The sequence below is a fragment of the Python bivittatus genome, unplaced genomic scaffold, assembly GCF_059951505.1.
Source record: "Python bivittatus isolate LINGU-HERP-01145 unplaced genomic scaffold, Pbiv_v1 ctg000020_np1212, whole genome shotgun sequence".
NCBI lineage: Eukaryota > Metazoa > Chordata > Lepidosauria > Squamata > Pythonidae > Python > Python bivittatus.
This window is the reverse complement of record NW_028277030.1, coordinates 121,500,591-121,514,465: the sequence shown is the minus strand read 5'-3', so window position 1 is coordinate 121,514,465 and position 13,875 is coordinate 121,500,591. Positions and strand designations below refer to the sequence as shown.

General features: G+C 37.7%; 1 protein-coding gene and 1 long non-coding RNA gene across 9 annotated transcripts in view; one reads left to right on the top strand and one right to left on the bottom strand.

The window, feature by feature from the left end:
* The window catches only part of ANAPC1 (anaphase promoting complex subunit 1), a 65,393-nt gene that overhangs the window by 8,945 nt on the left and 42,573 nt on the right, over positions 1–13,875 (bottom strand). For all 8 annotated transcript variants that reach the window (XM_088148431.1, XM_088148443.1, XM_088148448.1 and 5 more), the window contains 10 exons: positions 12,160–12,234; positions 10,885–10,961; positions 9,348–9,438; positions 7,792–7,845; positions 6,286–6,479; positions 5,060–5,146; positions 3,658–3,775; positions 2,471–2,548; positions 2,141–2,208; positions 1,314–1,452 (listed from right to left, as the gene is read on the bottom strand). In XM_088148431.1, coding sequence (XP_088004557.1) covers positions 1,314–1,452; positions 2,141–2,208; positions 2,471–2,548; positions 3,658–3,775; positions 5,060–5,146; positions 6,286–6,479; positions 7,792–7,845; positions 9,348–9,438; positions 10,885–10,961; positions 12,160–12,234 — 981 coding nt within the window. The remainder of the gene's footprint in view (positions 1–1,313; positions 1,453–2,140; positions 2,209–2,470; positions 2,549–3,657; positions 3,776–5,059; positions 5,147–6,285; positions 6,480–7,791; positions 7,846–9,347; positions 9,439–10,884; positions 10,962–12,159; positions 12,235–13,875) is intronic.
* LOC112541723 (uncharacterized) overlaps positions 1–13,875 on the top strand; it is a 32,379-nt gene that overhangs the window by 13,190 nt on the left and 5,314 nt on the right. The window contains exon 2 of the long non-coding RNA XR_015797486.1: positions 2,681–2,809. This is a non-coding gene — a long non-coding RNA (uncharacterized LOC112541723). The remainder of the gene's footprint in view (positions 1–2,680; positions 2,810–13,875) is intronic.

Below are 13,875 nucleotides of genomic sequence, written 5' to 3'. Positions count from 1 at the left end.
TACCCAGGTGCAATCCAAGGTGCTGGTTATTAATACCTGTATGGCTCAGGGCCTTGGAATCTTAGAAACCACCTCTCCCAAACAGATGCTGCCCGTTTGACCCAAGTGAATAGGAAATGCCTGCTGAAGGTCTCCTCCTACCAAGAGGGAGAGCAGAAGGCAGGGGTTCTCAGTGGCGGCTCTCTTCCTTTGGAATAGCTAACCCCCAAGGCAAGAATGGTCTGCGCTCTTATCACCTTCTGGAGAATAGTTAAACTCTGAGTTTTCCAGAAGCCTTTGATGAACCGCAGATAGAGGGATCATTTTATTTTTCTTTGTACACCACATAATCTCAGGAATGAGGTGGTTTATGAAGCAAAAATAAGGTAGTGGTGACCTAGGCTGATGTTTTTGAGGTTCTGTCTTGCCTGTTCTGTTCTGTTCTGTTCTGTTCTGTTCGTTCGTTCGTTCGTTCGTTCGTTCATTCATTCATTCATTCATTCATTCATTCATTCATTCATTCATTTATAGTAGCAGATACAACAGAACTCTGTCAGTGATTCCAAAACAACCTGGAATAAAGAGTTCACCTAAAGTCAATACTGGGAGAAATAATGGCAAAGTTCTGTTGCTAAAGAAACTATATGAATGGGTCATGATTTCAGTAGAAGCTGAACCTGACTGAAAGCGGGGGACACATATTTTTCCCTGGGAATACTGCTAAAGGGCAAAATAACAATTTTATTTTGTACTGCAGTTAGCAATGAGGCAAAAACTTATGCTAGTTTTTGTGCGTGTGTGATTTCAGAAGTTTGGGGGAATAGAAGCTGAAGATGGGAATCAGAGCAGGTCATCTCAAAAAGGTTCTGTACCCCCTCTCACATGTTTAGCCAAAAATTTCACTACCAAAATGTGGCCATTTTGCCCCTAATTGGGAAGCTGAGGATTGGGGGGGGGGTCACGGTTGCCAACTCCTGCTATAATTATACATCATTCAGAGCAGTTATCAATTTAAACTGATTCTAGACAAATGCAGACAATATTTTAAGTTACATAATAAAAACAGGTACCTCTGTCTAGGGATCTCATGAAGGACAGTAGACGTTTCTATTGAGATGGCAGGGTACAGTACTTTGCAGGTACTATTAATCTTCTAGTGATTGCCTTTCTATCACATCTCTGAATTCATTTTCCATTATGAAATTCAGCTTTCTAAGGAACGACTTTCAGTTAAAAAGTTTTTTCAAAATGGAAAATGTTTTATCTAGCATTATTACTAGCATGATTAGATGGCAGCGCGTAGCATGGTAACTTCAAAGGGATACAAGAGCTACCTTCACTGCATGGGCATCTGTATTTCGGTGAGTGACAGTCTGTGCTAGCAAGCTTCGCCAGCCCATGGGGTCTTCTTTGTACGAAAGCTGTCCAGCTCTCAGTTTTACATAGAGGACACCATCCTTTGAAAGAATTGATCTGGAAAAAGAAGGGGGAAATATTGAGTTGAACTATTTTATTTATTCTTTTGTGGAAACAGTGCAAGATATGTTCTATATGGTTGTTCATATAATTTAAGAATAGATATTACAGCACAAATACTTCTGTATACTCTATTTGAAGTTATTCCACCCTTTGTTCCTTTTCATGTATACTTCTGAAAAGTATTGTATGCAGAATCATATTTACTTGATTAATTTATACACTACCTTCAGGAAACTCAGTTTATATAGAGATATCAGGTGATAACTCACCAGATTCTGTTCCCTTTCAGATTACTTTAAGACTGAGCAAGTTAGTTGATTCATCTGCCAACACACCATACTCTTAAACCAGATGTTTTTTAAATAAAATCAGCATCAAAGGGAGTGAAATGATTATTGCAGATAGATTCTCGAACAATTTCAGGAAGGCATATCAAGTTTCCTTGCTGACAGATTATTCCTTTTTGGTCTGCAAGAATATAATTTTGATGACTTAATAGTGAATTGACAAATAGTCAATTAACTGCTTCTATCACATGATTTTATCTCTTTTCATCCTGCTGATATATTAGCATGCTTAAAAAGCAAACAGCAGTTTATATTTGGCTTCTGACATTTCTCCAGAGCCACTAAAATTGCCAGACAGCATGTGTCTATTCAAAATGTTCAGCGTCACTACTTACTTTAAATGATGCACGCCTTTGCTTAAATCGATCAGCAGTTCCCAGTATCGGGGGCCTTTCACTCTGATCTAGAAGCATAACAAATTTAAGTTATACATATTGGTTAGGATTATAAAAAAACCTCAAGTCTCTTATTTCAGGAGAAGTCCCCATACTTCCCAAAGAATTCCTCCCCCTGGCAAGGTCAAGGGAGTCTGATACATGAAGTATTGCCCATAGAAGAAAATATCACCCTCTCAAACATGCATTCTCAGAAATGCTGTCTGCATGCACTGGAATTTAGGAGCTAGATCTTAGTCATTTTACAAAACTCTAAGAATTCTTACATACCTGCTTTAGTAAATGAAGTTCAGGGAGAAGGGTGGGTGCCATGAGTTCTTCAGATGTTTCTTCATACCACTGAGTTCCCTTTGAAATACAAAACAGTTTAGCCAAAAATTATGAAATATAGATGTAGAACACACTCAAAAACCACATAAGCTTAGACAGGATGTGTAGAGCCCCCATCTCAAATTCAAATCACTACTTTTCTCATTACAGGCATGAAGCATGGAAAGATGGTTTCCTAAATTGCATGGGATGAAACAACCAGGTTTCAAGAAAGCAGATGGACTAACTGGATAAATCTAACAATTTTAATCAAGCAATATTAAGGTTCCCTGTCACAAGGTATTTCTGACACAGAAGGTGCCAGGGATTGTTTTTTACTCCCTACAAAATGATGAACTGAACATGTAGATATTCTCTGTTCTTCAGAACCATCTCTCTCATTTCATCCATTTATCTTAAGATTGTACTAAATTATGTACAGAGGAGCAACTAGGCTCCTTCTGGTTGCTGCTGTTTCTTTAAGCCAGCCTTTCTTAACAGGATTTGCAGAACCCTGGGGTTCTGCAAGCGGTCACTAGTGGTTCTGTGAGAGATTGTGATTAGGAAAAAAATAACATTGTTTAAACTTGGCACATTGACAATAATTATTGGATGATTATATCTACAACTTAGTGATCACATTAATGGACTGTGAGCTATAGATATAATAATTTTTATGCAGGGTTTCCCGGAGACCTGAAAATTATTTCAAAGGTTCTTCCAGGGTGTAAAGACTGAGAAGGCTGCTTTAAGCTAATGCACTTACCACATAGAATGCACCAAATGTTCCAAGATAGGAGGCAGGGTGCTTTCTGGTATTGACTTTTAGTGGTGGATAGTGGATATAACAATTTTGATAGCCTAATGTTTTACAAAGATGTTACATTCCCTTTGATTATCCACAGAAACACCCTTTTTAATTTTGAGGCAGATTTGATTTCCCAACTCAAAACAGCAATAGTGAGTTACCACCCCTTCCATTCTTTCAAAGAATAGCTAGAGAACTTGGCTTTCTCCAGGTCAGGCAGCACTATGCAGTAATTTCACCTGGCCTAGCAAGAATGGAAAATTGTGGAAGAGAAGTCTTCCCCCACACTTCAAGGAATAATACCTCCTCTCTTTTTCCATGTGTCACAGAATGCCCGTACCTTGTAGGTAACTTCCAGCAATGCATAGCAAGGGGTATCTGTATCCACATCCACAGGGACAAGGAGTCTAGGTTCAGCTGCCAGGACATACAGATGCCGCAAGGCTTGAAGGTGATATCTGTGCATAGAAGAAATAACTTAGGCTATGCCTCTTTCTGTATGAATCCATTCACCTTTCATGAATAACCAAAGACCCATTTAAAGATCCTTCCACTTCTGGAGAGATGTGGTCCTGATTCTGTGAAACACTTTTTTCAGAGTGATCCAGGTTTCATGGGTGTTGAGAAAAAGAATGTGCTCCGAAGAGCCTTGGGAAGATATCTGTCAGGCCTAGCCCAAGGAACTCCAAGAGACAATGCAAAATCAGTTCAGCTGTGTTTATTAGCTACAACCTCTAGCAAGAATCTTCCCAGACTGAAACCCCATCTCCCAAGTCAGCCAGCCACAACAGTGTGAATTCCTCAGGGAGGTGCCAGTCTCAGCCTCTTGTAGTTCCCACGCTCCTGCAGCAAGCTAAGAAAATGCTTATCTCCCTGAGCCTGGCCTTCATAATTCCATTCCATCACAATATCAAAGATATATATAGTAATTTGGAATTAAAATTCCTGAAATTAGAATTTGTAGATATGCATGGGTGCAGGCATACATGCAGACCACAAAGGTTTCTGAGTTGTAGCTTTTCTTTTTCCTCCATGAGAGAGAGAGAGAATATATTTGCTCTTTGGTCAGAGGACTGTTATGCTGGCATGGGGACCAATAGGCTTCAGCCCTTCTCCTATATCATATAACTGAAATAAAATATATGCTTCCTTCATTTATATAGAAAGATTCAGAAAAAAACTTGCTTTCTACAAAACTGTTGTGGTTTTAGTGTATTATTCTTTATAGACTACAGAGGCTGGTTATTTAATTGAATTTCAGAGTTAGTGAATATCATTGGCCAGTCTGGCACACAGCAGTTCAATTGGACTATCCCAACAGTAGAACTTCCATGTCATTTGTTTAGATTCTGTCTCTGTTTGCACTGTGCATTTGGAAAAAAACTAAGATGTTTCTAATTCCATGATCTTTTAAAACTTCTTCATGTTTCGTCTTCCTTCTACAATCTGTCCCATGTCTTCTTTACACATGCTGAAAAATATTTCATTTACCACACAGCATTTGATAAACATGGAGTTGGGCAGCCAATAAATTTAAATAAATAAATAAATAATAGAAGACCTAAGAGAAGTATCAAATTGTTAGGTTTTCTCTAGATCACTGCAATTACTAAATGAAGATTTAAACTTGCATGCACCTGATATTTACAAGGTGAAACGATGTTTCCCATATGACAAAAATGAGGCCAAACTATTTTTTTAGCATTAGGTTTTAACTATATCGCCTAGTCAGGCTTCTTTACCTGTTATCTGTACTGTGAACTGGGAAATGAGGGTAGAGTGCACAAAGAAGAGCAGCAATTGATGAATTTGAAGTGCTAAGTGAGTATCTGCAAAGAAACAGTATTTTCTCATGAGATAGTAAAAAGCATTTCCATCAAGCCAAAATGCAATCCCAATTTACAGTGTCTATAATCTAGTATCAGTTCTATGACAATGAAAGGCTACCAAGAGCTACAAGGTTACTGAATCACCATGCCCAGTTAATCTAACAGGCATCACAGAAAAAGGGTTTCTCAGCCCTATTAGCCAAGAGCCTTTTCATTGGGGATGACAGGGGTTAAATTCAAAATTTGCAAGCAAAATACGTGGACTTTATGATGGAGGAATAGCTCAATCCCCACTGGCTTGCTTTTTTTAATCGATTATAAGCCATAAAGTCGTCGTCAATTCTTAGCAACCACACAGATAGATTTTTCTCCATGTTTGGCTTGCTTTAGTTAAAATATTTACAGAAGCATACTCTGCACATTTTATTTTTCATATAGGAACTAGCTTTTGAAATAATTTGGAATTACTACTGCAGAGACACATACAAAAATCTGGATCATCTAAGCTCCACTTTCAGGCCACTGTAATATCACTCAGTTCTGCTCTGCATTCCAGGATTGTTGTTTTTTTGATACAATAATTTATATCCTACCTTTCTAGTACTTAGGATTACACAGCATAATGAAAAACAAATAGAGCTAATACAAGGGAATGTGGTTTTTAAAAATTACCAAGAAAAATTACATAATAAAAAGTGAGAAGGTAGAATACATAAATTAAAATATCAGATAAAATTTATACACAGTCTTATTAAGTAAAGTCTTAACCAAACAGTGAAAGACCATCAGGGAAAGTGCCAGCAAAGGATTTCACAAGTGCCGCTACTGAAAATGCCCTTATAAGATCCATTTCAGTGTTTCCATGTTTTTGTTCCTCCTAGGAACCAGAAAGAACTTTTCTTAGAAACAGCCAGCCTAAAGACTGGTGTTCTCACAATGCTGTGATTATCCCAAATTCGTATAACTAACCAGTACAGTACTGTGGACATGAAGATATCCTTCCTTGCAGCCTATCTGTATACCAAGGTTATCAGCATAGAGTTCTTAGATTCTTCAGTTATTCTGCATCCTGGATGTTTATATGCATGGAAGTATAAAGGATTAAGGACCAGAGGATTCTTTCTCAAATCACAGATTACCTTCCCCCTCCCAAAAAGAGGAGTCCAAGAGCCATATGGTGTGCCATATGGAATCCATAGTTCATTTCTCCACCAGTCTTCTTGTGTAGAAAACGACAGAGCTGAAGGACCTTCAGGTTCCCAGAGCCTGCCATCACCATTGCAAGGGAAAGCAGCACCACACTCAGACAAGTTTCTAAGTTATAGTGACCAGCCTAAGAAATATAGAAGAGACTGTTTTTTGTACCTACTTTTGCACATTCTAAATAAGCTTCTTAGCTGGCAAGATTTCAATCTTTAGAGAAACTAATTTTAGCAAATAACAGACTATACAAAGCACACCAACTTCCGGCAAACTTGTTTTGAAAAAAAAATCACTTATACCAAGAATAAGCAAGCCACATCCTGTACATAGGCACCCAGTATTCACCCCATAGGCACAGGATCACCCCATCAATATTCAGTGGGAAAATACTGATTTTAACAGTCAACTTTTTCCTTTTGCAGAGGTAAATCAAGCTCTATATTAAATGTTAAACTTTCCCCCAACATCTAAGCACTGAAAAAAACAAGCTGAAAATTTAGCCCCCAACAATTCTAGTAATGTTACTGCGTCACTACCATATATCTTAAGCCCCTGACAGGTAGAACTAATAGAAAATGCCAGCCCCCAGCCAACAAAAATTACTCACCCCAATCTAAGCAAAGAGCAGCTAAAAGACAGGTTTTTCTCTACTGATAATGGTCAAGGGATTTGGGCTGCCAACAGTTTAACACTAGCAATATTAGTATTGTTATTTATTGTAAATAAAGCTGCTAAAATTAAGAATCTTTGGACAGAATAGAACAATGAGTGGATATTACTTTTGAGAGGAGTATATATTCATACTAGCCTGATAAATCCTCAAACGCATTATTTTCATTCCTCCTGCCTCTTACTCCCCAGGAGCTGCTTTATATGGCTTCTGACTCTATGTCTAATAGACCTCAACATTTGTTTACTAGAATTATCCTGTACAATAAAGCTTTTCTAATAACTTGATAGAATCCCCAAAGTTATTTCTGCTAAAAAAGTGGAGGCACAGTGTTATTAATAGTGTTAAGGCATCAAACAGCCTGTTTCTTAGTAGATGGCTTACACTAAAAGAAAATATGATACTTTCCAGAAAGAATATATTGTTTTTTACATTCATATAACCAAAGCAACTCGTGTAATTTATACTATTAGGGGATGATCCTTCCCATACAGCATGCTCAGAATATAGGTGCTTCCTGCCACAAACCCTCCATCCTTCATGCAAAAAGCTATTCAAAAGATCTGTATAATGCACTGCAGCACAAGGGGTTGATTGGATTACACTGTGAATTTTAAGTATGTGTGCACACGCATGGAAAGATAAGGCACTGTAGAATTTTGTGTGGGCTATGGTGATGATCTAGTAAACCCCAACAGATTTAAAAAGAACAGTAGTATAAAACCTCCACTTTTACTTTTACTAATACTGTAATGAATTTGAAGAAACTTACAATGGAAGCTGTAGCTGATGACAAACACTTCATGAAGTCTTTTGCAAATGCAAACTAGAAAGAGAAATTCAAAATGAGCAAATATATTGTGGCAATGAAAAAACAAGCATGGAATGGCAAGAGAACTCAGAGATTCAAATCATGCCAACCAGCCATTTTGCTACAGTGCTACTCATAAGGAAATTCCCCTCTTTCATAGAATCAGTGTTAAATATATCTGAGGATGATCTAGCTAAGACAAGAATATCAGGCAAATGAAGAATGTCTCCTCAGTTATGGTCCCAATCTCATGAAACTCTCCAAACCAAATACAGATACTCATCTGTACAGTATTGTATCCTACTCTAGGTTCTGCAGTGTTGTATTTTTAAATATATTGACCGATAAGCATTGTCATTACTACTCCATTTTAAAATGTTGGCTGATAGTTAAGGAACAGATTATTATGATAGCTAGCAACTATATTATACAGATGTCTAACACATACAAATTATACATTAAGAAAGAAAGAAATGTTGCTGCTATATTTTGTCTTTTCTTTGCCTTTAGATATTTTGGTTAGAAAAGCACAAGGCACATACAGCTAGTCAAAGGACTAATTCCTGCTTCCCCAACTCAGTGTCCTCCAGGTGTTCTGGACTGCAATTTCCACCATCCCCAGACAGCAACAAGAATTTGACTGGGGAAAACTGAACTAACTGATCATTGAGGAAAAGAGCTGGGGAGAGCCAAATCAACCTAATGAGAATAGAGAGGGAAGAGTTTAAAGGAAGGCAATTGTATTAATATAGAACAATGCTATGGATTAAGAGAAACAGATGCATACAATATCTTTTTATCTAACTTAACTAGCAAAACTTTCAGGATCAAAAGTTGATTAAATATTAGATAAATTTCCTTAGGAAGACCCTCAAACTTTCCTTGGGAAGAGCTATAGATTTGTTTGCTCTCTTAAAAGTTTTTAAAAGATTGTTGTAAGTAAGCAGAAAGCATAAGTGAGCATTTGTCCCAATCATGAGATGCCCAGACATCATCATCATCATTTTTGGTAAAACTATATGCATGGCACAAGGAGGGACCGCAAGCCATGAGCTATAAGAGAGCTGTCTTGTCAACTCTTTTCATATTTTGTGCATGCTGACATTAGATTTCCACAGGTATCCTTGCGTTCATGAAGCCTGAATCTCTCATTCGTCTTTCAACCAAATGGAACCAGGGTTCTTGGAATCATAACAAAGTACTCTCGACTTGCAAAATTTCTCAGCTGTGTTGTAGATCATGTCAAATACTAATTAGCTATCAATCTACTTTTTTTTTTAATCCGTTCAATTGTGTCTGATTGTTAGAGACTGCCTGGACAAAGTCCCTGCAGTTTTCTTGGCAAGGTTTTTCAGAAGTGGTTTGCCATTGCCTCCTTCCTAGGGCTGGGAGAGAGTGACTGGCCCAAGGTCACCCAGCTGGCTTTGTGCCTAGGCGGGACTAGAACTCACGGTCTCCCAATTTCTAGCCTGATGCCTTAAACCACTACACCAAACTAGCTCGCTCAATCTACTTACCAAACAGTTAAATGCAGCCAGATTTTCTGAACCAGCAAATCGAAAACCCAGAGACAAACAGGCCCCAGCGATGATGTAGACATGAGCCTGCCTAGAAAGAAACATTTGATATAAAAGTTTTTGAAATATTGTGAAAGATTAAGTAATCATAGTACCCTACACTTCCTGAAGTGTTAAAAAAGAGGGAAAAACAGCAATGGCTCCAGTTCCTTCTATAGTAGGTGAGCTGCATTCTCTTAAATCCTGGAAGGGAATGCTAAAGGAATGAATTGAGCCAATCAAGAAATGCCCTGAAATAGCTTTGCTTGTACAAGATACAATGACTACTGAATCAGATAAGACCATTCCAATATGCCCTCTTTTCATATAGTAAATCCTGGCTTTCAAAAGAAGGAGAAACAGAATGAAGAATGGTCCAGGAAGAAAACAAGGAAATGAAAGATTGAGAACCATCTATCTCCTTTTTCATAGAGTTCAGTACAACCACTGCATTAATTTCATCTAAAGCAATACAGAATCAGAGGTCCTAAAGAAAGAGGTGGAAAAACTGTTTGCTGCTGCTGCAGAAGAATCATTTAAGAGATGTATCCACTTCCTCTACCCCTCCTTTTCTCTCACTACTTACTACCACTTTGCTCAGAGAGTAGCTGAGTCATGCCCAGACTGCTGTTTCCAAAGATCTGAATCTGATTTGTTTCAAAAGCCATCTGCAAACAGATTCACTGAAACATTAAATTAGATTAATGGCCACTGGTGGCCCACCTTTGTTCTAAAAGGTTTGGATTTTACAAATCTCATGAGGTGCCTAAGTCTGAAAGTACAAGTCTACCCTCGCCCTCAAATTAAATGGTATGCAATCTATTAGAAGGTTTCCTTGTGAAAATATTTGTTTCACCCAATGAGAACTGCGAAAGAAAACAAGGGACTTTGGGATTCACACAAGTCCTTACTTCAACTACCAGATGTAGTGCACAAACCTCCTGCTTGAACTGGGAGATCCTTCCAGCTGTACTCTGAGATGAGGCCAGAAATCAGCACCTCTCCCTACTCAGCAATAACATTTGAAAAGTATCATAATGGCTACAGTTAAGATGTACTGAGGGCAATTATGAATGAATTTTTAAACTTATTGTAATTTGAGAGATTTCCTTGGATTATGCATTATTAGTTGATGTAGGTGACTTTTCAAACTCCATGGATGCGGGGGGTGGGAGGCCCTAATATAGAGCAAAAGCATTAATTCAGTGCATTATTATTCTCCTCCAGAAATTCAAGCAGCAGAAATACCTGTATATGATAATATCCAAGGGTACTTCCTCACACTATATTTGCAGTGTAGTAGGTGCTGCCCTGCATTGAATCCACACGGAATCACTGCCCTGATTTCAAAAATGGGGCTGTTCTCAAATGTTTCAGGTTTCTGACATTAAAACAGCCATTTTATAGCAGTTTTTACATAGCAAATGTGTATAAGCCTGAAGTTTGTCTTTTATTTCACCTGCCTAAAGATTCTGCAAGAATGAACCCAATTACTTACGCCAGTGTCTCCAAATTAAGATCTTCTGATGAAGGCATCTCAGTTGCGTGAAGGGAGACGCTGTTCTCTCTAACAATCTACAAGAAACGTAATAACTGCAGCTGGTGACTCCCAATTTTGCAAAAGGCATCCACAGTCTTAAATTAGTCTTCTTTTATTAAAAAGTGTACAATAAACCAGTCTTCTGTGGCTGGCTGGAGATGATGAATGTTGCAATGCAATATATTGGGAAAATACCAGACTGTCAAAGGCAAGGGAGGCAGCAATTTTCACACATTCTCTCTTCCCTCTCCTACCCCAGAGCGTCCTCTGCATGGAAGATACCTCTGGGGCTTCCAGGGGGAGGGAAAATCAATAAAAATTACATTCCCCTAGTCCTGCCAGCTGGAAATCCATTCGGGGAAGGGTCTGGGTAATGCAAACAACATAGTCTGGAACTTGTTCTTTCCAACTGTACTATTAAGACACAGAAAAAACAACAGACAGGTTTCTCAAATCTCTAGAACTCTGACTGCTGAAAGCATCACTCACATTCCCTCAATTTATGAACTGTTTATCAAGATGGAAACAAAGTGAGATTCTCAGCATCCTGCAAGAGCCATCCAAGTCTGCATTACATAGCCACAATCACAGTAAGATCTTGTGTACAATACTGCCTAGATGCCTCCATTTAAGAAAAGTGACTTTCAGACTATGCTGAAAGAAATAATGGAGTTTCTTTGGTGATTAATAGAGATTGTACAATTGTTGCCCAAATAATTTTGTCTACTTGTCAGATTTATATCCATACATTTGCTCAGGAGCTCAAGTTAGCATACAAAGCTCTCCATCCTCCCATTTTTACTTATAAAAACCTTGTCAGATAGATTTGGCTGGGAGTGACTGATCTAAAGTCACCCAGTAAGTTTCCATGGTTGAGGATGGACCAGAACCTGGGTCTCCCCAGTGCCAGTCAAACATCTTAATCTTGAGTTTCCTTACACCACACTGGTTCTCAAACATTCTGCAATGTACAGCCATATGGGCTGTTCTAAAATGCACTTTCAGTATATGCATATACTCAGCTAAGACCTAAAGAAGCTGGATATCTTTTCGCACTAACTAACGAAGTGCTATGGAGTATTCCTGTCTTCCTATTCATTTATAGCAGGTTGAGGTTCAGTAGCAGATATTCAAGAAGGTCTAAGCATGCTATTGAACAAAGCATGCTTGGAAGGCAGAAAATCCACACATCACTGACTATATATAACCAGTATATTGGAAGCTGCAACTTACTTGTGGCACATTGCTGTCAATCCACTTTGAACTGGGCATTATATCATCCCACAAAATCAAGCACCGAGCAAGTGCCTTTAAGCAAAAACATGACAAAAGAGGGTTAAAAAAATTAAGTGATGACAATAAGGTCAGTAATAAGAAATCAGAAGAAATTAAATCTATCAGAATGGTATATATAGTTCACCTTTCCTTCAGCTCTCAGAGCAGAGATACAGTTGTTACATTATGTCATGCTCCCATGTACAGAGTTTTACATTATTTTCAGACACACACACACACACACACACACACACCCCTTGGAGCAGGGGGAAATTTCTCTATTTTTGCACAGTGTATATCCTATTTGGTGTTTTCAGTTACTGACCACCAGGAGACAAGCATTATGTGTCAGTTTCATCATATTTAGGACTTATCAGGCATAAGTAGCCAGATGTTATTCTATGGAGTTCTATGAACTCACGAATCCCAAACAGAATAAAACAAGTCAGATGGTACCTGTCTCCTGGTGGTCAATGTAACTGAAAAAATCAAAATGGGTTCATTTAGTTGAAAAGTGATGAAATACCCATTTTACATTTATAAATGAAAAATGCCCCAAATCTCTGTGATTCAGGTCCCCCCTTTCAACATATGCTATCTCAGTGTTTCATTTTGTAAATTATAAAAGGAGAGCCATGTTAACCTATGGTAGCCCAAATCGGGAGTCGTCTAGTAACACCTTTTCAGGCTCACATAGTTCATTAAAAAAACATACATTTTGTGAAATGTAGCTCACTTCACAAAAATTTATGCCATTTAATAAAGTATGTTAGTTTGAAAAGATGTTATCAGTCTTTTTCTGAATGTTGTGGACTGATCATTGTGAATTAGCAAATATGAGTTTCTTCTATCAAATCATAACAAGTTTTTTTAGACAAATAATGATACAAGATACATCTGCCTAAATTTAAGCCCTTTATTAGAATAAACCCATTGCTTTGCTTCTTTTCTCACTTTGTGGAAATAGCAAAGTGTCATGAATTATCTAGAAATTTTTTAGAAGCACAAAACTGTTGACAAATTGCCAACATCATTGTGGAGAAAATGTTTTTAAATGTGTATTGTTTAAAAAAAGGTTTTAAATACACTTCAATCATTGCCAACATAAAATCTTAAAACACACAATGAACCCTTCTTAAGTTTAATTTAAGCATATCTCAATTTGAGCATAAACTTCACAGAAGGAACAGTGGTGGGATGTGCCAATCCCAGACTAGCAGTGTTTATAAAGAAGGATTACAGAATAGAAACAATGACATGGATGGATCCACCAAAATTCTGCCAAGCAAAATATCAGATTAGGTCATAGACATATATTTTACAGTTTGAAATATACCATATATGATGCTTTATTTTTCAGGCAACAGCTTTATTAGATTTACCTAATAAACCTGTGCAGTTCTATCTGATTTAATTAATTAATTAATTAAATTTAATTTAATTGCGTTGCTGAGAATCTTCAAAGGACGATTTCTTAAATGGTATGTAATGAACTGTACTGAGTCACATGGAATCTGAATATAAGGTATCTCAGACATGTGGTGTTTTGCTGCATATTATCTCTGCTAACCACATGTAATATGGCTAGTCTTGCTTGTAATATGCAAAATGAGCCTTAACTGTGACAGGATAGAATTCTGTGTGCTTAATGGCTAGCTCACTCGATAATCAATA